General features: G+C 41.5%; 1 protein-coding gene across 6 annotated transcripts in view; it reads right to left on the bottom strand.

The window, feature by feature from the left end:
- PKP4 (plakophilin 4) overlaps nt 1-24,627 on the bottom strand; it is a 176,147-nt gene that overhangs the window by 125,084 nt on the left and 26,436 nt on the right. For all 6 annotated transcript variants that reach the window (XM_077829636.1, XM_077829638.1, XM_077829634.1 and 3 more), the window contains exon 2: nt 4,715-4,827. In XM_077829636.1, coding sequence (XP_077685762.1) covers nt 4,715-4,827 — 113 coding nt within the window. The remainder of the gene's footprint in view (nt 1-4,714; nt 4,828-24,627) is intronic.

Genomic DNA, 24,627 nt, shown 5'->3' with positions numbered 1-24,627 from the left:
TACAGCTTCACAAGTCAAGGGAACAAGGGGTGGGCTGGGTCCCCCAGGATTACTAAAGGCATTTCAACATTGCCAATGGTAATCCTCTGGTCAGTGAAGAACATCCCTGCATGTAGCTTTCTGAAGAGTCCTGCATTCTTTCTGAAGAGTCCTGCATTCTTAAAGATGTAAGTGTCATGCACTTTCCAAGTGTCACTAGAGATCTACCAATGCTAGCATAACAATAGAAAAGTAGCCCTGTGTTGATGCACTCTGTGGCAAGGTGGTCTGGTGCCATAATAGGGATATGCGTATTGTCTATTGCTCTTCCACAGTTGGGGAAACCCATTGTTGCAAATCCATCCACTATGTCCTCCACATTGTCAAGACCATTGTCTACCAGGAGATGATTAATGGGCCTGCACATTTGCATGAAAACAGATCCACTTGGAAAATTCACTGTGGACTTTCCAACTTTAAAATGATATCCCACTGACTGCTAGCAATCCAGAGTTGCAAATTTCCACAGTGCAATGGCCACTTGCTTCTCCACTCTCAGTGTAACTCTCATTTGGGTGTCCCTGTGCTGGAGGATTGGGGCCAGCTCAGCACGCAGACCCAGGAATGTGGCCTTGAGCATCTGAAAGTTCTGCAACTATTGCAAGTCATCCCAAGCCTACATTACATGATCTCACTAGTCAGTGCTTGTTTCTTGGCCCCCAAAACAGCTGGCTTTTCCATCTACAGCTGTTCTGTGAATGCCAACTACCTTGAATTGGGTCTCGCTAGGTCTCACAGGAATCTCCCCGCCAAGAAACAGTCATGCTCCCAACTGATTTTGTTCTTCTTATGGCTCTGCAAAAAGAAGAGGATTGTGCACCCCATGCTTGCAATTCTTATGACAATAATGCAAAGCTGTGCAGGCTCCATGCATCTGTCAGAGATGGCGAATAGCAAGGAATGCCGCACAAGTCCTGGTTTTTTAAAAAAGGGTTTTTTAAAAAAGGCACAACAATTATGGGATATAGATGACATTGTGGGATGGAGACAGTTGCCTGCTAGGAAGTTGACCCTTGCTCCCAGTCATGCCTATGTGACTTGTTTCTGCCCCACCGATTTTAATCACATCTTGCTTTTCTGCATGACCAGGATTTTACAGCCTCGATGTACAATAATATTGGGTCATGTGGAAATATTTATTAGCAGATAAATTGATTAGTTATGTATCTGTTTTAAGAATACTTTATTGTTAGTGACCAATTTAAAAGAAATGACACAGTAATATACATAGGTTTATAAGGAGTTAATTAGAAAAAGTTTAATTGGAAGATGGTATTTTATGTAGCAAAAATGTGAAAGATTTGTTTTGGGCAGTCATACAGGACACTTTAGGACACTGCTAATAATTTTCTTAAGCTTAGTAAAATTGCATTTTACTGACACATGAAGACCTAGGTTAGGGAATGTTGTGTTCTGAATTAGTACAGAAATCACTAACCAGTGATGCTCTTAGTTGGTGGCTGGACTATGTGAGTAACTACATTTAAATCACAAACTCACGATACAAAGGCAGCAGCTCTCGAAGGTGAACTAAAATTGGAGCTTTCCCCTGTCCAGGCCAATAAAGACTAAGCTAATCTTGTCTAAATTGCTGCTTGTGTAAACCACACACCTCCTGGGTGTGATGTTCTGTCCCCTCTAGTGGCACCAAGACCATTTACAGAGAGAGAGAGAGAGAGGAGTCTGCTCTACAGCCTTAATTAACAGGCAGTTGACTTTTAGCTCATGTGGTAGAGGCTCATGCACTAAGCTCCAGAGGTTCCTGGTTTGATCCTGCCTGCCAACGACCAGGGTCTGTCGGCGTTACACTTGCATCTCTTAGAAGCGGCATATTCTCAGTTTCATTGAATGGGTGATAGCAGAGAATAAATGAACCAAAGAAGTGGATCTCATAGGCTCTAGGATGTAATAGCCAATCCACAATTTTTATCCAAGTGTCCTCTGTGAGCTATAACACAGCATTACACTCTGAGTAGCAGCGGATTACCCCCTCAATCAGTGTCCAGTGCAATTGTAAAAGCAAGAAGAAAAGGGGTCAGAATGAAGCTTGGTGTTTGTGTAAATGTAAAATTTAAGACCAACACTCCTCTGATTTGATATCCATAACTGCCCATGAAAGCTCCTTGGGGTATACCCTTGGACAGGTGATCTTGGATTCTATACTCTGAAAATATGAAGCATTAATACCAAAAATCTTTAGATTACTGTTCAATTAAGTTTTTTTTGTGAAGTATCAAATATTTCAAATCAGACATCACAAGACTCATAAAATGTGTACAGTACCTTTACGGTTAGCTATGGAAAAAACTACAGCACAAATACTCCCGGAAAATGTATGTGCTTGGAGATTTTAACTAGACTCATTATTTACATATACCAAAACCAAGACAAACTGGCTTAATTTAAGTGCTAATTTCCCCCCCCCAGCCTCATTAGCTTAATTATGTAAATGGTCATTTATTAAACCACAATGGAAAGAACCGAAAGATAAATAAAATTGCATTTATGTCTAATGCAGAATGTGATTTCCTGTCTTGTAGGTGGTAGTAGGAGATAGAAGTATATTACCCTTTTGTCACTGCATAAATAATACCACATCAGTTCAACACCTGCACTGACATCCTGATTATTTTGGATGTAATGAAGGTATGGACTGTTTTTCTGCAAGACTCCTAAAGGCTTGAGCCTTCAACATTTAAGAGGCCTTACCTGTCTAAGAGATAATGTCTTTGCCTTTAAAATGGACTGGCAGCTGAGGTGAACTTGGACTTTAATGAGAGGTACCTGGAGGCAGGCCATTTTGAATGTGGGACCCTTAGAACTCATTCCCTCATGTGGCAATAGAGCTCTAGTTGTTTAGCTTATAAGGCAGTGCAAAGACCCAGCTCTTTTTTTTTTTTTTGAACTTCCAGTTACAATGAACCTAATAATTAACACTCACCAAGAGAGCATCTTAACACCTATTACTGTTTGTTTTGAATTCACCTTTGTGTTCCTCTACTCTTCAAACAGTGACTTCAGCTATGATTTGGCGTAATCTCCTTATATGGAGATAGTGTATTTAATGTGTGGAAATGCTAATTTATTCTATGGCTAGGGTGATCATACCTCCAGATTTGGCCGGGACAGTCTCCTTTTTAAGCTCTGTCTCTCACATCATGACTTTTTTCACAAAACTGGGCATTTGCCCCATTTGTTCTTGCCCTAAGAGGAACATTCAGACAACAGCAAATGGGACAAATGTCCATTTTTGCCAAAAAAGTCATGACAGCTGTGATATCAACTTGAGGTGAACGGCAACACATGGTGGAGCTCAGGCCAGCTGGTGTCGCCACTTACCCGGTGTCCCTTTTTCAGTATGGGGAAATATGGTCCCATATCTATGGTCTTTCCAAGTTGTTCTTGTGCCTGCCAAAAACACCTCTCCCAGTGTAAGGCCAATTACACAACTCATTTTAGATCATCTCTTATTTCATATTTGAAGTATTTCACCTGTCATTTGACAATATTGTTACTAACATAACATTAGTTTTTCTACTCTATAAGGCTTTGATATATACAAAAACACCTTGCATGTGGAAATATATATCTTTTCCAACTGTCCCCATCTGTTTTCAGTTTCTCTCTCTTACATGTGCACACCTGAAGGAAAAAAAAAAAAAAAAGCTGGGTCTTTCCACTGCCTTATAAGCTAAACAACTAGAGCTCTACTGCCACATGAGGACATGAGTTCTCAGGGTCCCACATTCAAAATGGCCTTAGGTTCATTATTAAGTTCATTGTAACTGGAAGTCCAGGTACAGTCATTTAATGAAAGAGCATGTTAAGAGCCTTAATAGTGAGTGCTGAATGTAACAGGCTTCAGTTTCAAGGGCTGCCCATCCCCTAATTTTCTGGAGGATGTGTAATTACCCACACATATTTATAACCAAAAACATTTCTAATTACACAAAAAAGTGTACTGTAATGACTGCAATTCTTCTATACACAGAATTAAATGTTTTTTAAAGATGACTGACAATGATTGATACATTGTGTCTTACACTAAAATAGTCAAAAGTGCGCATATACAAGGAATTTTCAGAAACAAAATGCAAAGAAAATACTTTTTTAAAAAGGTGAATAAAATTAGATAACCTTATTCAGAAAAAATGTTGCAACACTATTACTGTACTATATGTGAGCATGCTGTCTAGATTTGTGTTGAAATAACATCCTTACTTGGTTGCAAATATTTATAAATGAAGTACTCCCTGTTGGACAATTTCTGAGAAGTATTTGAAAAAACAAACTCAGTACAAATATTATGCCCTCATAAATTATATCAATAGTTAGTTATTGGAAACATTAGTTTACTGATTTGCTGCAAATAAATAAATTAGCATAATTAATTTTCAAGTCCATAAAATCAATGTGATACCTTCTCCCCTCTACTGTGTTATGACTTAGGATAACCCAAGCAAAATTAAAGCTTTATTTACTGCTGAGAAAGATAATCAATGAAGCAAGAGGCCTTTTTAATACCAGCTCTAGTGAGACAGCATTTTTGAATGCTGAATACAGCAATGAAAGCTGAACAAGTTTTATAGAAGATAATTATCCGTAGCACCCAAGACAACTGAATAAAACATTTAACTTGGTGGTATGTGGAAAATAAAGCCATGAAGGCCCGTACCTTGTGCTGGCAATACTTGGTGATTCTGCGCCAAGCCTACATCTTTCTAGCTGACTGGCAACGATTTGCCTTTCCACCTCCAGCTCTCTGGTGAGTCTTTGAAACTGGAGCTCCTGTGATTCCAAAATAAAAAAATAAGGCATTCTAGAGTTAAAAGTACTTGGTGTACATCAATATTGGAACATTAATCATCATACATGAAAATTTTGCCTTGGTCTGACTCTTAACTAGCTGAAATAATCGATAAGCACAGTAATACACACACTGTGATTTCATAGCTCTTTAATATTTGTAGTAACTTTTGGTTTAATCTTTTCTATTAAAAGGAGAAAGAAAAGATGCTCAGGTCTGCTTCTATCTAATCTGTGATTTCAACCCTTTCAATATCTTCCCCTGCTGCTGCACTTTAACAAACTGTGGTTTACAATACACCTTCCTCAGTGGTGTCTGTAACTGAGGCTTATCGCACAATAGCACAACTTATTCTCAACTGTAGAGCGTTAAAACATCAACTATAGTACATAGTGATTTTTGCACTAAAAATCCCAAATAGATTAAATTATTGTACAGTTTCCAGGCTGACAGAAATATGTTGCAGAGACAGTCTTTCACCTTTGAAAGCTATAAAAAAAGCATTCTAATTCTAGACAAAGTCTTGTTATAGTTCTCTACCGTATAAGCATCACTCCTCCCCCACTATCAAAAAGGCAGTCATGTGTAATGTAGTGCTAACAAGAGATAGCTGATAATGCGGAAGGTTAAACCACAGCATTTTAGATTGTTATTACAAGCTAAAGAGATTTTCTATAGAAATTATACTCTGCAATCTGTACTTCATCAAGGGAAACAAACCATATTATAGGAAGAGACATTTTACTTGTATTTAGACAGCTTTGTAATCAAGCAAAGAGGCTGTATCTGAGCAATTGTACAGTATTTGCTATTCAAATTCCATATCCATTGTGCATTCTTTAAATACGGAAACACTGTTTAAAAAGTGTTTAAGCATGCAAGTCAGACTGTATAGAGGTGTTTTTTAAAAGGTAATTTATCAAATAACTGGTTTCAGAGTAACAGCCGTGTTAGTCTGTATTCGCAAAAAGAAAAGGAGTACTTGTGGCACCTTAGAGACTAACCAATTTATTTGAGCATAAGCTTTCGTGAGCTATAGCTCACTTCATCGGATGAATCATTTGAATAGTAGTTGGTAGTTAGGGGATGCATACAACTATCTCAAGTTCCATGCAGGATGGGTATATATACACTGCTCCACTAACAGTCCCAAAGTACCTCTCCACTATTCGAAGGCCTATTTTTAGCTAGACTCTTAGGCAGAAGGAAAGGTCAGTCTGGTTCTGTGGAGGTAATATATTTCAATAAAAAGCATTATTACTGGGAAAACAAAAACAAAAAAACAGCTACTCACTTTCTCATAACAGTTGTTCTTTGAGGTGTGTTGCATATGTCCATTATACTGCAGGCAAATTGGCATCTCATGCCCAGGTGCTGGAAAGTTTTCCCTAGCAGTACCCATAGGGGAGGCCCCACACACCCCAGGAACTTGTATGTTGAGTGGAGGGTGCAAAAGGGAGGATCACTCTAACCCCCTTCAGTTCCTTCAGACTGGAAAGCTGATGATAGCCTCCAAGGCATTGGGGAAGGAGGGTGCTTTGTGAATGGACAAATGCAACATCTCAAAGAACAACGGTTACAAGAAAGTGAGTAGCCATTTTGATTCTTTGAGTGCATGCATATGTCCATTAGACAGTAGGTGACTCCCAAGCAATTATCCTAGGTGTTAGGGCTCTGAGTGTCATCAGAAGAGGGTCTGTAGGGTCCTCCTTCATTTGTGTCTTCTCTTGAAGCAGCAAACAGTGCATGTCTGGTGAACGTAGTACAGAAGACCATGTTGCTGCTCTGCAGATGTCCACAGTAGGAACTTGTGTCACAGATGTTGCTGAGGCCGAATGTGCCCTGGTTGAGGGTGCTGTCATCTTTTCAGGAGGTCCTACACCTCAGGAAGCATAACACAAAGTGATGCAGCTGGTGATTCATTTTGAGAGTCGCTATGCTGTAACTGGTTGACCTATCATATATGTTCTGCATATGAAACAAGCACTGGGAAGACACCCCAAAGGACTTTGTCCTATCCAAGTAAAGAGGCAAAGTTCAACGCACATCTAGAGCGTGCAGTCTTCATTCATCCTTGTGAGCATGCAGCTTTGGAAAGAAAACCAGTAAGTATATAGACTGATTCAGATAGAAATCAGATATCACCTTTGAGAGGAACTTAGGGTGTGACCTAAACCAAACCATATCTTTGTAGAAATGGGGTAAAGCAGGTAAGTGACAAATGCATTTAGCTCTCCCAAACACTGAGGTGACAGCCACTATACCTTCACTGAGAGGTATAGAAGCGAGCAGGAAGCTAAAGGTTCAAAAGGATCGTCAATAAGAGCAGACAACACTAAATTAAAATCCCAAGTTGGTGCTAGATCCCAGATAGGTGGGAACAACCCATTGAGACCTTTCAAAAACCCGGTCAGGATAGGGTTAGTAAAAACAGCTCTAACCTGGATTCAAGGGTAGAAATGCTAAAATAGCAGCGAGATGCACCCTAAATGAGCTGAGGGCTTGACCTGACTCCTTAAAATGCAAGAGATAGCAGAATTGTTTCAATTTTAGTTGAGTTGGGAACACATTATTGGAGGCTGCCCAAATGGATAAGTGCTTCCATTTGCTCAGGTAAGAAGTTTTTGTGAAAGAATTTCTGCTACTAAGGAGAACATTCTGGACTGCCACTGAGCAGTGTGCCTCCTCTGCATTTAGCCCCTGAGGAACTTTGCTGTGAGGTGCAGTACTTGAGGATTCAGGTGCAACACCCGCCCATCTTTCTGAATGATGAAGTCTATAGTTAGTGGCAACAGCAAGGGTTCTTGAGTAGACAGCTTGCATAGTTGGAGTACTATGGCTACCTGGGCCAGGATGGAGCTATAAGGATCCATCTGCCTCCATCTCATTTCAGCTTGAGAATGACCCTAGGAATCAGGGGCACTGGTAGATATACATACAACAAGTTCTCTTCCCACAGAAGCTGGAAAATGTCTGATATTGACCCAGGGCTGTGACCTTGCCTGGAATCGAACCAGGGACACTTCCTGTTCTGCTGAGCTGCAAACAGATCCACCACTGGAAATTCCCTATGAAGAATATCAAATCAAGAATTACTGTGCTGAGAGACCACTTGTGGTGTAAGTTGAAGGACTTGCACAGGCAATCCGCTTGGCCATTTTAAACACCCAGCAAGTGAGATGCCCTGAGACTGACCGAGCTCTATACTTACATTCCGCAGTTTGACTGCCTTCTGGCAGAGGATGTTTGACCTGGCACTTCTTTTACATGAACAAACAAGCACTGCTGTGGTGTTGTTGGTGACAGAATGGACAGTGTTGCCCTGAACACTAGGAGGGAGGTTGGAACTGCTGACGCACACAAAATATTGCACACAACTCAAGAATGTTTATGTGTAACCTGGTCTCATGGACAATTCACGAACTTTAAGCCTGATGATCACCCTGATGTGCTTCTCACCCTAAGGCTGAAGAGTCCATTACCAAAGTCACAGAAAGGGAAGTTGGAGAGAAGGGAAATCCCCTGCACAGTTTGTCTTGGCTCATCCACCAGCCCAGAGATGGTAACACCACATCTGGGATGCACACTAGCTTGTTCAGATGGTGAATGTGAGAGCGATAGACTGACTTGAACTGTGCCCACACCACTGTGAGGTGCAGCCTGTCACAAGGGGTCTCATATGTACATGCAGTCATGTAACCCAGAAGTCAGAGGCAATTCTTCGCAGTGGTTTGTGGCTGGTCCTTGAGGGACGCACAAAGATCGCATATCATCTGAAATCTGGAAAGAGACAGAAAGGCTCAGGCAACATTTGAGTCCAGGACCACCTCAGTGAACTCTATTCTTCGTAGAGGTGATAACATTGACTTTTATTTGCTTATTTTCGGGCCCAGGATGCTGAACATGGAGTCTGATGGATAGCAGTCTCTACCTGGTGTTGGAGCGACCCTGAACTAACCAGTCATCTAGGTAAGAATACACATGGATGTCTCTCTGGTGGAGGCAGACTAATACCACTGCTATGCATCTGATAAAAAACTGTCAGCATTGATAAAAGGCCAAAAGGGCAGAACAGTGAATTGGCAATGATCTCCTAAGACAAACCTCAGGAACTTCCTGTGACCAAGATAGATCGCCACATGGAAGTAGGCATCTTGTAAATTGAGGGCAGAAAACCAGTGTCCTGGATGTAGGGAAGGGATAATCACAGCAAGGAACACCTTATGGAACTTGATTTTCTCGGTGTACTTTCTTGGTTCAGGTTTTGAAGGTCAAGAATGGGTCTGATGCCTTCTCTGGCTTTGGGTATTGGGAATAATCCCAATAAAGAGGAGGCACTTCTTCTGTAGTTCCCAAAGAATATAGAGTCTGCACTTGTCATAGTACAAACTCACGAGAGGGATGCCTGAGAGGGTCCTGAGGGCAGAGGGAGATTTTAAAGAAATTGCAGGGTATATCCAGATTTCACCTTGTTTGGCACCCATTTGTCTGAGGTCATGGCCTGCCATGCACATAGGAAATGGGAAAACCTGTCCCAGAAAGGTCCAGTAAGATCCAGGGTGGAAAGTATGCTGCCTTCATCTTAAGTGTCAAATCAACTGCTTCGAGATCTATGGATGTCTGGATGAGGAGACTGAGGAAGCAGAAGGCAAAAATCTCCTTCTCTGAGATCTTTTCTTTTGGCCTGGTCAGCAGGATGGAAGGGTTAATATTGCTGTCCAAACTGGAAGTATCCCCCCAAGTCCAACCTGTACCTCATCATGGTGGAAGGGGTGTAACATCTGAAGTAAGGCATAGCTCCAGTGAGTAATCCCAACAAGGCTTGTCAGAAATATCGCCATGGGCATTATGCAAGGTGGACAGATCCAAAGTGAATCCTGAAAATGATGGCTAACACAGGTGGCAAAGATGCAAGGCAGCAGTTGCACCTAGCTACCTGAGGTAAAGAAAGTCACTGAGAAAGACTCAACGGCTTGGGTCGCACAGTGTGAAGCCAGTACTGGTAGACCAGGAAAAGGGTCATGTAATTGCACCTCATCTCGACCGCTGGGATGAGACGAGGTATTTCCTGGGATAGCCGTTTGCCTTCTTTTTTTTTTTTTTTTGACCTAGTACTCAGCACCGGGGTTAAAAACCCTGACTTACTTTCAGCTGCAGATGCCTTGTTGATGCCGTCTACCCTCGGTGCAAACATGACGCGTTCGTGCCAAAGCCCCCTTGGGACGCGTGTCCTCTGATGTCGGCAGACACATCTGCAGTACATTGTGACAGTGCATCCAATTGTATCTGGGATCTCCAACAGTCCACCAAAATTGCAACTTGGAATGTTGCAACTCTTCATAAAGTGGAATGATTTCATGTGTAATGCATGCAGATGTTTATGGTCACTTGGGTGTACAAACTACTGGGGCCATTGTCTGCAGGCGGTGCCTTACAACTAGATGTTCCAGCGAATGCTGTTCTCCAGGTGGCTTGTAACATCCAGGATAAAATTCCACCAACCGAGGTTTAGAGGCAGCCCAGAGGCAGACTCCCTATTACACGGATTCATCAAGTCATTTCTGATGTTGGATCCTCAGGCTGTCAAGCCTTTGCAGTTGTGCAGGAATGGACCAAATGGTGAACAATCACTATAGCTGACTGTCTGGCTAAGCAATGAAGAAGAAGAAGAAGCTGGAAGTGAGGATGATATTTTGTCCTCTTCATAGCTGGAGTGTAAAGGCCCAAGGATTTTAAAACTGCTCTAGAGTTCTTTACAGCATGTAAAGCCTCACTTGTTTTGGATGAGAACCAACCACAGCCCTCGAAGGGAAGGTCCTCAGTTGTCTGTTGTACCTCTGTAGGAATTCCTGAGGACTGCAACCAGCAGGAACAGTGCATAGTCACTGCCATGGCTATAGTCCTGGTGCAGAATTTGCAGTGTGCAAGTAAGCCTGCAGAGCTAATCGAGAGTCCAGACTGCTCTCTGCAGCAAGGGACTGGAACTGCTCTCTGGAGCTTTCTGGTAATTTATTTATCAACTCAGTGACTGCTTCCAAGTTAGAATCATTGTACCGGGACATTAAGGCCTTGTGAGTGGCAATTCCGGCCATGTAAATTTTCTGTAGAATGAATCTTTCTTCCAAAAAGATCATACTTTTGGTATCTTTTTCTTTAGAGGCAGACTTATCCCAGCCTTGATGACTCCTTTTGTTCACATTGGCCACTACTAGTGAGCCCATCATAGCATGCAAATTAAACTGCTCAGACTCCGGAGACAGAACCTGATATTTACCTTCTATTTGGTCACAGCTGCATGGAGGAAGGGGTTTGCAGCAGTATCCTAAATAGACTGCATAATGGCATGATTTATAGGCAGGGTTACTTTCCTGATATAGCCAGATGCAAAATATTAATCACTTTGTGGGTATTCTCCTCCACTAGCTCCGCTTGAGGTAAGTCCTGTAATTGTGAGTCTGCAGGTTGATTGGTACCAACCATCACAAGCCTCTCGGTACCGGCAGAAGAAGGTTCCCTCCTATGGATCTGCTCCTACGAAGTAATAGCAATATTGATCTGGATGCTGGGGGCATTCCCCAGGGCAGCATTTCTCAAACTAGGGCTCCCAACCCAAAAGGGGGTCGCAATGCTATTGTAGGGGGATCATAAGATCATAAAAAAATATTACCAGGGAGAGGATGAGCTGGAGGGTGCGGGTACAGCAGCTGCCGCTCTTGGCCGCCTAGCTCTGAAGGCAACACTGCCACCACCACCAGCACAGAAGCAGAGACCACCATGCCACCCTTACTTCTGCGCTGTTGCTGGTGGTGGCACAGCCTTCAGAGCTGGGGGCCTGGCCAGTGGCCGCTGCTCTCTAGCCTCTGAACTCTGAAGGCAGTGCTGCCGTCACCAGTGCAGAAGTAAGGGTGGCAATACCATGAGTATGCTCCTATGAGTATGTACAGTGGATCTAATTTGGCCAGTGAGGAGGCTGGTATGGTACCAGGCCCCAGTTGTGTTTGGCCCTACTCTCCTCAAATCTGTTTCACTGAATGTAAGGAAAGGACCTGAAAAAGCTCTGGACTCTCAGTAGTGAGAAATTGAGAGCCAAAGATTCTGATGAAAAATGAATGAAAAAAGAAAAAAAGTATTACTAGTAAGAAAATAAGCAGCAAGTTCGTTCGTTCACAGGGAACACAGAACATTCCAACTACCAAGCTCGGACAGTAAGAAGGAACTGAAAGAGGGGAAAGGCAGCTCCATCCTTTATATCCTTGTGACATTCCAGGTACAATGTCACATTGTGTACAATTCAGACCAGTGGGGGGCTGTGTCACCCATGCCCTGCAACCTTGGGTGCCTTACAATGCCTTGCTGAAGCACTTCCAACCGGGTCACTCACAAACAGCTTTCCAGCATACAGGCTCCACCCGGAGTGTAATTCCAGCCCGCCAGTTACACTCTGGCTCTCACCAGCCTGTTGGAGGGTGACCCCAACAGACCCTCAGTCCCAAATTTCCCCCCTCAAAATGCATGTCGTGTACTGCCCAGACCTCTCCTGGATAGTACAAACATATTAAGTCCGTTATCCCAAAAGAAGTTACTAAGTGAATACAAGTAAGAAGGCATAAGAGTCAGAAATAGTTACAAGAAAAATAAAGGTAAAATGCTTACTTGTGCCTAAGTTAAACTATATCAGATTCAAGCATACTTTCTCACTACATGCTTCCAGCAAGGTTACTGACCAAACTCTTCAGGTCAGGACCCCTCCCGCAAAGTCCAACAGCTGTTTTCTTTTGTCTTCTCAGATGCAGAGAATACGATGGGCAGAAAGAAAGAGAGGGGTCTCTGGGGGTGTTTGCCCCTTCCTTTTTATAGTTTCAGTCCCCTTTTTGAAAAACATTTCTAGTTGGGAACTCAGAGACAAAGAGAGAGTGTGTAAGGATGTTCCCTGCTGTTTCTTTTTCACCTGTTTGAGCTTCCTTTGTTTTCCCTTGCTGCTTGATGACTCTGTTTACTGCTAAAATGCAAACCAATGCAAACACACTCCTTTGTTTAACACAGGCCTGTTTGACCACTTTGGCGCCTCATGAGTTTTTGAACATGCACTCTTATCATCATACAGGGAAATCTTCTAACTTTACAACCATGTTGCCACACATTTTATCAGGACACTACTGACAAGCAAATTATGAGTTTTCAAATGATATCTTACAAAGCATACATTGTACAAAGATTATTACAATAATGTATAGTGTGTGTATTCTGTCACAATCCTCCACACAGAGCATGAAGAGCTGGGGTGTGGCCACCCCTACAGGTACCACTAGGACAAACTCTCCAGCACCAGTGCACAAGACACCTACAGCATAATGGAAATTATATGTAAGGATTCTAAGAAGAATTATCCCTTTTTCTTCTTTCACGAGATTGCTTCCATGAAGTTCCATTGTAGGAAACAAGCTAACAATAGCCTCTTTGAGGAAGTGGGCTAAGGGGCCCACTCAGTTGAAAAGCAATGCAGTGCAACCAGATTGATGCAGTGTCAAGAGCAAAGCAAGTTGTGAAGGTGTGAACCAAATTCTATGCAGCAACCTTACAGATTTCCAACAACTGCACATTACAGACAAATGACACAGAAACTATCATCCCCCTAATAAAGTGAGACCCATTATCTACTTCATAACATAACTGAATGCACTATTATTCATTTAATTTTCTGTAGGCTGAGGTAGCGAGACATTTAGATTTTTTCCCCCCCTCAATGTCTAAGAAGAGTATGGCTGGCTTACTAAATATCTTTGTCTTCTCTAAATACTAGCAAATAGCATTTTTATATTCAGGATGTGAAACTTCACTTACCCACTATGGCTATCAAATAACAACAGGAAACAGTGGACTGATTAAGATGAAAATCCAATGCAGTTTTGGTCAGAAATTTGCGGTGAGGTCTATTACCATCCTGACTTTGCAGAAAATGGTAAAGAACAGGTGGGATTCTAACTCAGACCTGCATGACTGAGGTAATGGCAACTAACAAGACTAAAAGATCCTTTGGGCTCATATGAAGAGTTTATATAATACCAAATTCAAATCCAAAGTATCAGAAGACTCACAAACAGGATGGTATATGATTGTAAGACCTTTTAAAAATTATTTCACCAGAGAATGGCCAAAATTATGGTCATTTTCACTGAGACACAGGGTAGGCAGAAATCACAGGATGTAAACTGTAACAGTTTGCAGAAACAGTACCTTGACAGCAGAAACATGAGAAAGTCTATATTAATCAGAACTGGATGAGATAGGATATAAGGCCTCTATCTTGACCGAACTTTTAATGCCTTCCATTTGCCAGTGTGACACTCTCTAGTGGTAGATTTTCCCTAAGACGACCATCTTGACTGCTTCAGGCACGGGTCAGACGTAAGACATCTTGACCAAGGAATCCAGTAGTCATTCTATCAGGTGCAGAGTCCCGAGGTCATCCTGCAATTTTGCTGGGACAGGAGATTTTGACTCAGGGGAATAGTGGCTAGATGATCTTTGGATGGGGTTAGAAGCTCAGGGAGAGAGGTTGGTTACCAGTAACTGTTTTTCTTCGGAGTGTAGCTTCTGCATATTCACACTTATGGAATCAGCAGCTTCTAGCATTAAGCTGTGGAACCTTTTGGAGACTGTATCATCTGAACCACTTGCCCTGCCTTTCCCCTTTTCTTCAAGGAAAATTCAGTTGGTATAAAATTGGGAGTGACCCCAACTGTCCTTCATTTTCTTTCCTAATTTTGGAACTCTTGATCTGAGACTCCGAAGAAGTGGAGAAGATAGGCAAGGAGTCTGAATATGCATCACAGACAACACGCTCTCAGAGAAGAACAGTTACAAATAAGTTTCAGAGTGGTAGCCGTGTTAGTCTGTATCAGCAAAAACAACAAGGAGTCCTTGTTGCACCTTAGAGACTAACAAATTTATTTCGGTATAAGCATCTGATGAAGTGGGCTTTAGCCCATGAAAGCTTAAGCCCAATTAAATTTGTTAGTCTCAAAGTGCCACAAGGACTCCTCGTTGCAGTTACTGATAAGTAACTTCTCTTTTTAGTTTGACTGACTTCTGTATACTCCCACTTGTGAGAGATTGGCAAGTAGTCAGACGGTAGGGCAAGGAGCTGCAGGTGAAAAAGGGTGGCAAAACTATCAAAATGAACATCCGTTCTAGATCACAGGCCAAGAAAGTATTAGAAATTATTTAATTTCACTCTCCCAGATCAGACCTCAATGAAGGACAAATTTTTGTTTCAAGCAATTACAGAGCTTCAAGTAATAGCTGTGCAAATTCTATCAAAAGGATAGTATGAAATCATCCAGTGGATGTTACCTTCAGATTAGCTGAATACCATTTATCATCTCCAGATAAGCGAAGTAAGAAAGAGAGAGACTTGGGGATCTCTGAAGATCCAACTGATTGCACAGAATAGAGAATTCACCTGTGAATGGCTGCTTCACCCAACTCGTAAGCAAATCAAGTGTGCCCACAAAGAGATGTACAATGGTGGATGGACATTCTGCAAGGAACAAGAGGACAAGATGGTGTGCTGTTTTCCCAAGCCAAGACATGAGACGTGACTATGATAGAATAATGTTCTGAAGCGCTGGTGTATAATTGGCACCTCTTCATGAGATACCTCACAGATTATAGACTACTGAAAGAGAAGACTGGCCAAGCACTGTTGGATATCATTCCTGACCTACCCAACAAAGGAAAACAGAGGGCAGAAGATTCTTGAAGTGAACTGCTGGCTAGGTAAATGGTTTAAGGTAGAGTGTTCATTTTGTAGAAGATTGGTCCACTTTCTCTGACGACAGGGGGTTGTACAGATTGGTTTCCCTTCTAATGAAATAGAGAATCTCCTCAGGGATAGGCTGGCTAAAATAGTTAGGTGGGCATTAAACTAAACTCTTTAATCTAAACTAACTGAACTTCAAAAATGGGAAGGGTGACAAGAAGAAGCAAATAAGCACTCATTTAGCATGAAATCAAGATCTTAAGAAAAACATTAATCAAGACAACCAAGGAGCTGAAGAGAAGCAATTATTTAATTGCTATATACAATGCTAGGAGCCTGAGTAACAAACAAGAGGAATTGGAATAGCTTATTCAGGAGTATAAATTTGACCTATTTGATATTACTAAAACTTGGTGGGAAAAGTTGCATGTTTGGAATGTTAAAAACACCAGTTAGAACCTATTTAAGGAAAAATCAAGTAGGCAAATGGAGAGAGGAAATAGCAGTATGTCAAAAATGGTATTTCCTGTTTCCGAAGCGCTGACAAATCAAGTAAATGATCTTGAATGCTTGTGGATCAATGTTCTAACAGATAAAGCAGAAGATGGAATACTAATTGGTGTCTGCTACAGACCACCAAATCACACTAGAGAACAGGATGACTGGAACCATAAGCACATACCTATGTGTGTGTGTGTGAGGTGGGGGAGTGGGCAGGGGGGCAGGAGCTACCTTATCAAGGGGAACTTCAATCAGAATAACATATGCTGGAGATACCTGCTACTAGTGTTAAAACATCCAGGGAACGTCTAAAAACTACTGTATTTTACTAGCTCATAGAGTGTTGCGTCCAATAGGGGGAATTCTATATTAGATTTCATATTGACAGATAAAGAAATTATAACAGAACTAAAAATTAGTGCTAGCTTAGAAACAAGTGATCGTGACTTGATCATGTGCAAATATATAAGTCCAGTGCTTTAAAAGGGCCATTTTCACAACACTGAAAACAATGATGAGATTTTTAAATCAACCAAAATAACTTGTATCCAGGAGTTTAAAAAAGCCAACAGTGATGAAGCCTTAGAACACTAGAGAAGTTATAAAGGACTGGAAGAAAGCTAATATTATGCCAATATTTTAAAAGGGTAAATGGGACAACCCAGGTAATTATAGACCTATAAGCCTGACATCTATCCAGGGCAAAGTAATGGAATGGCTGATATGAGACTTGATTAAGAAAGAATTAAAGGAAGATAATATAATTAATGCCAACCAACATGGTTTAAGGAAAGTAGATGATGTCAAACTAATTTTTTTTTTAAACACAACATTGGTTTGATTAAGGTTGATTAAAGTAATAATGATGATGTAATATATTTATACTTCTGTAAGACATGTGACTTGGTATCATATGCCATTTTGATTAAGAACCTAGAATGATACAAAATCAACAAGGCACACATTAAACAGACACGAAAACTGGGAGACTGGTAAATAATGAAGAGGATAGATTATATATACAGAGCGATCTGGATCACTTGGTAAGCTGTGCACCAACAATGAATGTGTGTTTGAACACAGCCAAATGTGAAATTATACATCTAGGAACAAAGAATGCTGAAGTAATTTATCAATAAAAGATTAAGATTTGTTCATACCAAAGGAGTTCTATGACTTAGCGAAACAGACCATACCATGATCTCTCTGACAGCATGATCCTTGTTGAAGTGCCTCTTTTTCCTACTGAGAGACTGCTCGGAACTATTGCCACTAAGGAACTTGCCTACATGCATGGTAAGCTACTGCATGGTAAGCCAGGCGTGAATCTACAGATTGTTCAGTAACATCCCTTGTGGACATTGCTACGTGCACTGAAATGTCCCTGAGGGTGGTTTGGCTTACTACTTTGAAAACACAGTAAGCCAAGCTGTGCTCTGGGACTTTCAGGGCACTATAGCAGTGTCCACATGGCACGTTACTGCACAGCAAGCTATAGATTCATGCCCTGGTTTGCCATGTAGACAAGTCCTAGGGATGCTGTCCCTCAGCTCCATCCTGACAACTTGGATACTTAGCTGTTGGAACCGGTTTTAATGTTTACTTACATGGTAGCCTTTATAAGGGTACGTCTACACTACCCATAGTGATCGATCCCCGATCGCTCTGCCGTCAACACCTGTACTCCACCATGGCAAGAGGCAGAAACGGAGTCGATGGGGGAGCGGCGGCAGTCAACCCCACGCTGTGAGGATACGAGGTAAGTTGACCTAAGATATGTCGACTTCAGCTACGCTATTCTCGTAGCTGAAGTTGCATATCTTAGGTAGATTCCCCCCACCTCCCCAGGTGTAGACCAGGCCTAAGAGAATGACCTTTTTCAGCAGTTTGGTATTTATTGTCAAGCTTCGGCACTGAGGGAGGCTTATTGGCTCCAATGCTTGTGCCTGGAACACCATTTTAAGAGATTATCTCCTCTTATACAATTGTATACAATACCAGACTTATACAATACCAGAGCCCTCTTGTAAAAGGAAATTCCAGAGCCAAGTCTTTTAGCCCTTGGCCCTTTTGCAGAAGTCCTTGCAAGCATCATAGCCATAGGATCAGAGCTACACCTCTTGAACCTAATTTTCCCACACTAGGAAACAAGTTTAGCAAAATATTTGATGACAGCCCAAAAACTACAACACATAAATTAAGAAAAACATCTATACTATATCTGACAACTTATGAACTATTTCATAAAACAAATATGACGGAGAAAGGGAGAGGCTTGTTCCATTATAGCTCCATCTGGAGGATGGGGGGGAAGGGAATCTGTGGGATTTAAGGTATTTACACATTCACGTCCATGGAATGTTTTGCTTCAAATAATTGCGAGCCTCCTAGCTGTCAGCTTCGGCTCAAAAAAGTTCTGTGACTTTGAGAGAAGGTGTGCAACTCCTAGAGTGGCTATGCAGCAATTATGTCATGAAAGAGAACTGCCAAATACATCTTAAAATAAAATATTTGAAAAATCACCTTCACCTTGTTTTAACTTATTTGCCAAAAACAAGTTCAGAATTCTGTGTTTCCTCTTCAAATGCCGATGACAACATCAGAAACATTTGAAGACTATAAGATAGCTGCATCTGCTGCAGAACAATATATAATCTTGACTGTCTGAGATCAGGCAAAATGTATCCCATTGCTGTCTATCTATAATATTTTGTTCTACACACATATACTGTTAATGATTTAGAATCGCAGATTTTTGGGTTTTTTTAAAACCCCACACATTTTGTATTTGGAAACCATTAAAGTACATTTATAAAGAAAAATATTTTTAGTCACAAAATTTTATTTTCTGTTTATAATTCTATATATAAAGCAGGTACCAAACTGGAAGTAGTTTCAGTAGTCATACACTATCAGTGCTATAAACCAGTGGCCTATTTTCTGAGATGTTATGAGGCTATTTGCTTATTAAAATGTATCTGACCACTGTTAATCTCCAAAACCACACTGGTTAAAAAGCATATTTTAAAATATCATTTTTGGTGACTGGTTTTCATTTCTATAAAGATTAAAATTATAGATTATGTAGAATGAAGAAGAAAGTGAATTCCACGATGCAGCTGTGGTTTATGAAAATGTGATATTAATTGAACTTTACTGGCTTGGCTTTGCTAACTTCAAACATTGCTAAAAGAAAAACTAGCAAGCCTGAATCCAACAGTGCCCAGAGATGCATACTGTACAATCTATGTGAGTAAATCACACAGTACTTTGGTAATGCTCATTTTGGCAAGGCACTAATCTGGTCATAAAGGGTAAATAAATATTACAATCATTTACCCTAATACACAAAGTAGATCCATACAAGGAAAACTCAGCAATAGTATCTGTATTACCAAAAGGGGGGGGACGGACCCCAAAATAAACCACCAAACCAAACCCCACAAACTGAGGTTTAAAAGAAGGCATAGCAAAGTACTCAACTACTCACAAATAATAATTAGTAAATTTTAGTGAAAAAGACTAAATATTTTCTGGGCTGCAAAATCGAATTCTAGAAGAATCATACTCTCACCTAGGTTTTTTTTTTTAAATCAATATTTTTTTGGTGAGAGAAAGAAAGCACGAGTGAGTGCATGTACATGCACACACTGAGAGCTGGTATACCTGGTGCCAAAATTTTGGGTCATTGTTCACTGATGTTATGTCATGCTACAAATATATTACCTCCTAATGTTTTTGATTAGTTAAAAAAAACGGCACAACTAGTCATGAATTGTAACAAGATATTCACCTAATTTCTTTTGCGGAAGCTACACTGCTGATTTTATGCCAAATGTTGTTAGTTGTGTATTGTGGCAAAGCTCTGTCCATTGCCTGAACCTGGGTGGCCTCCTGCTGTGCTACCATGGCTTGTACCAGAGCTCTTACCACCTCCTCCATTGTGGTACAAAGTAAACAAACAAAAAAACCCAAAACCCCAGTGCACTTTTTTTTAACCTCTTTCTTCCACCATGCTGTGAACGATTATCCCACCCCTGACACCTTCTCTCTATAGAGGCAAGGGTCAGAGCCTACTGAGCCACTTTCATCATAAGCAAGCGAGGGAGGTGAGGAGAAGCTATCCTCCCATGAACAGTCTCTGTTGTCCACCATGTACTCCGGGCTCCAGCCCAGGGACCCTAATAGTATCAGCTGACTTTTTAGAAATAGGACACGTACAATTCCCTGGGCTATTTCCCCACAGCAGCCCCCACTTCCTCAAGTTCCACTTCACCCTGACCTCAGGGCCTCCTTCCTTGTGCCTGATATGGTATATACTGCTCAGACTCTCCAACAGTGCAACTTCCTCCTACAGCTCCTGACATCCATGCCCACCTGACTAACCGGGAGGCTTTTAACTAGTTTCAGCCAGCCCCTGATTGGCTCCAGGTCCCAATCAACCTAGCTGTCCTCCCTGCCTTCTGGAAAGACCTTAATTGGCCCCAGCTGTCTTAATTGACCTGGAACAGCTGCCATTTGCTGGTAACAGGGATTTGTTTAGCCTGTGGGTAATGTATCTGTCTCCCATTACTTTACTATAGCCATCTGGCCTTGCCCCGTTCACAGTATTTTTAGCATTCTTGGTAACTTTTATATTTTGGGGCTGATTGATGGCAAGAGACAATAGTATGCAAATCAATAGGTGCTAAACATTAAAGTCATGAAAGGAAAATGACCAATTTGCCAATTTCAACGCACTATGATACACAGAAATTTTTGCACATGCAAGCAAGGAAGATAAAAACGGCTATAAAAATCACAACAACCCCATATCTATTTTCTAAACTAAACAAACATTGCTTTTGTCTGTTTTCACCATGTAACTCTATAACAATAATCACAATGCATTACATGTTTTTTAAAAAATTGGATGCTGATGCAAATCCCAATTCTGCAATAAGGTAAGCAAAGTAATGTATATCATATTTATGGTAGTAGTGACTGATCTATGAAATTCAGAATTACATTAATACTGAACATTAACAAAAACAAATTGCCATATAGTATAACTAATGTGTATGTATTGATGTAAAGTTAGTTATCCCCAAGAAAGTATTAAAAAACTGACTTATTAGCCTTCTGTAGCATGGGGTCACCATGTACAGTTACTATCCAGTCAAACATACTATTTTTATTTTTTATTATTACTAGCCATTATGTAAAGGTACCTAAGAAGGAGGTATATTCAGATTATTTTTAATTGCTCATCTGTTGATTCTTCTTCTTCTGAAGTGCAGTAAGAAAGCCAATAATCATTATAAAACTTGGCCAATGCAAATATTCTAAAAAATGTAGAGGTACATAAGAATACAGATAATATAATGCACTGTAGCCTAATCTTTACAAATTCTATTACTAAAAGGAAGTCATTTCATATAAACTGCTTAATAAACAGTTTTAGAATTTACTTAGCAATTGTGAAACTTTTCACTGTTTTCTAGTGTAAATCAAGTGATTCCATTTCTGTAGCATATTATCATTAGAACTATGATTTGGTCACGGAATCTATGACTTCCAAAGACCTGCATGACTTTAGCCGATGACGCCTGGGAGCTGGGACACGTGGTAGCTGGAAACTGCGGGGGCCCCGAGCTCCCAGCCACTGCAGGTGGGGGGTGGGATGCCCCGAGAGCTAAGAGCTGCTGCAAGCAGAGCTCCAAGCTGGGGCCCCCTCACAGCTCCCCATTTTGTCATACATATTTTTATTAAAAGTCGGTCACTGTCTTCCATGAATTTTTCTTTATTGCCCGTGACCTGTCCGTGACTTTGCCTCTGCAGCTTCCTCTCTCCCGTTTCACTCCACACCTTGAATCTGACCATGTTGGGGGCGCTGAGCTTCTCCTCTCCAGTTCTTTCTGCTTCCAATCTTTCCTTCCTCCTGCTTCCATTCTTTCTTTTTTGAAAAACACTGCATCCATCTTTACTTTCTTCTCCCCTCCATGTTGCTGTCATTTATTGTCCGCTCAACCCTCCCCATCAGCTTCCTCTCCTACCAAGTTCTCATCCTCAGTGACTTCAGCTTCAATCTTGACGACCCATCCAACCCCTGGCTGCATCTTTCTTTGCCCTCATGTCTTCATTCAACCTGCAGCCCTTGCTCAGCTCTCCCACTCACCAAAAGGCCATTCACTTGACTTTGGATTTGATTACTCTCTTGCTCCCTGTTCAACCACCACCTGGTCTCTTTTGTTACTGAGCCACTGTTGCTTATAAAAGTTCAGACTGTCTCTGAAAACGCTGGACAGACAGAGAACAGGTTGCCAGGGGCTCAAAAAGATGACCCATAGCCAGGACAGTATTAAGGTCCCACAGTAACTGGCTCTTTCACAGGCAGGTGGAGAAGAATGAACCACCATAAAGGTTTGAGAAAACTGACTTCCCTTGGATAGGTGGATGAAATGCAGAGATCATTGCCAAATGAAACCACAATGAACTGAGTGAGAGACCTGAAAACTGAAGGTATAATAGGTCATCCAAAATGTCCTGAATACAGGCCACCATCAGCTGCATTTCCCAAGCAAGTGACCAAACTGAAAATCACTTTCACTTGGCCAAACAAATTGCCCTAGTAGAGGGCTTTCTGTTTTTAAGCAACACCTGTTGAACAGGTTCTGAACATTATTTCTCCTGTTCTCCTAGCTATGCAGCATCCATGCTGTGAGATACAGAGTGCTAGATGCAAAATTATCCAAGTGCTGAGTCAGTACATTGGGATAAAGAAGAAGAGATATGAGAGGCCGAACAGATAGTCTGAGTAGCTTGGAGACCCAACATTGCCTTGGATGAGCTGGAGCAATGAGAATCTGTTTGGCATGATTCAACTTCAGCTTAAGAATGACCTGTAGGATGACTGCGGTTGGAGAGAAGGCATACATCAGAGCCAATGCCCAACTGAGATGGAAGATATCGGTTAAGGAGCCTGGACTCAGACCCATCTGACAGCAAAACTGATGGCTTCAATGAACTTTATATTTTGGTATTAGCATCGACTTCTCTTCGTTCAATATGAGACCCAGATAATCAAAGAGAGACAGTTTGAATTAGACTTGTTCTCTGGACTTGCTTCTCACTAACCAATCATCCAGGTACAGGAAAACAGTAATTTCTCTTTTTCTGATATATGCTGACACTGCAATCATGCATTCTGTAAAAACACGAGGTGCTGAGAACAGGCTGAAGGGAAACAGTGTGCTGACCGTGTTGGCCTGCCACAACAAATCTCAAACTTCCTGTGGCTCAGGAGAATCACTATGTGGAAATAAGCAATGTGTCGGTCTAGGGCAGCAAATCAATCACTGTGCTTCAGTGTGGAAAGGATAGTTGGTAGGGCGACCATATGGAATCTCAAGTATCTGCTGTATTCGTTGAGGCTGTGGAGACTGAGGATGGGTCTCATCCCTCCTTTGTATTCTTGGTATTTCCTGGTCCCCAAATCCAACCCCTTTTCCTGATACTCCTTTACAATTCTCCACGCAAGCAGAGTCTGGACCTACTGAAGGAGCAGTGTCTCGTGAGTGGGCTCCCTGAAGAGGGATGGGATAGATGGGTCGGGGGATGCACAGGAAATATGTGGCATAACTTATTTCTCACAGTGCTTTAGAATTTGATGGGGAGTAAAATTTATACCAAACTGAGGAGATGGAGACAGAGAGGTCAAACTGGAACACTGCCCCAGATATGCAAGTCAAAATGGCTGCTTTGACACTGGAGGACAACAAGCTGGCTGGTTGAAATTAGACCTAGAAGACCTCCTCCTCTGTGATCTGCGACTCATCCTGGAAAAATCTTACTGTCTCACAGGAAAGGATAACTGATGGAAAAAACGCTGAAAGCTGTATTGCTGCTGCTTCTACTGACCTCCATATTGACTCCTATTTGTGGGTGGGGTATAAACATCCAAGGAATGCAAAGAAGCCTGGAAGTCTTTAAATGAATTTAAAGTCTCTTCAGTCTTCTCTGAAAACAAAAAGTGATTGTCAAAAAGGTAAGTCTTCTATGTTCTGCTGAACATTAGGAGCTATGCCGGAATTTTGCAACCACAAGCCCATCCTCATAGTCACAGCTGATGCTTCACCCAGAATTATGGCAACAAAGTCTTGCCCATCATAAGGCCCTCTACAATGAACACCTTAGACCCCTCCCTGGAAACATCTGGTAACTTATCTGTGAATTTGGATATAGCATCCCAATTAAAGCCATATTTGGATAATAGCACCTGCTGATTTGCAACGAGCATCTGCAATAAAGTCATATAAATTTTCCTCCCCATCAAGTCCAATCTCTTGGGCTCTTTGTCCTTGGGGATGGGCCTATATCTCCCTCATTGTGAACGTCTTTACTGCTGTTACCATGAGAGAGTTAGGAGCTGGATGGGAGTAAAAACACTCAGAGCCCTGCATGTGGACATAATACTGCTTTTCAGAATGTTTAGCTGTAGGTGGTAATGAAGCTGCAATATTCCATGGGGACTTTGGAG

The sequence above is a fragment of the Eretmochelys imbricata genome, chromosome 11, assembly GCF_965152235.1.
Source record: "Eretmochelys imbricata isolate rEreImb1 chromosome 11, rEreImb1.hap1, whole genome shotgun sequence".
Lineage (NCBI taxonomy): Eukaryota > Metazoa > Chordata > Testudines > Cheloniidae > Eretmochelys > Eretmochelys imbricata.
Note: the sequence above shows the minus strand (reverse complement) of the source record. Positions and strands in the feature narration are given on the sequence as shown.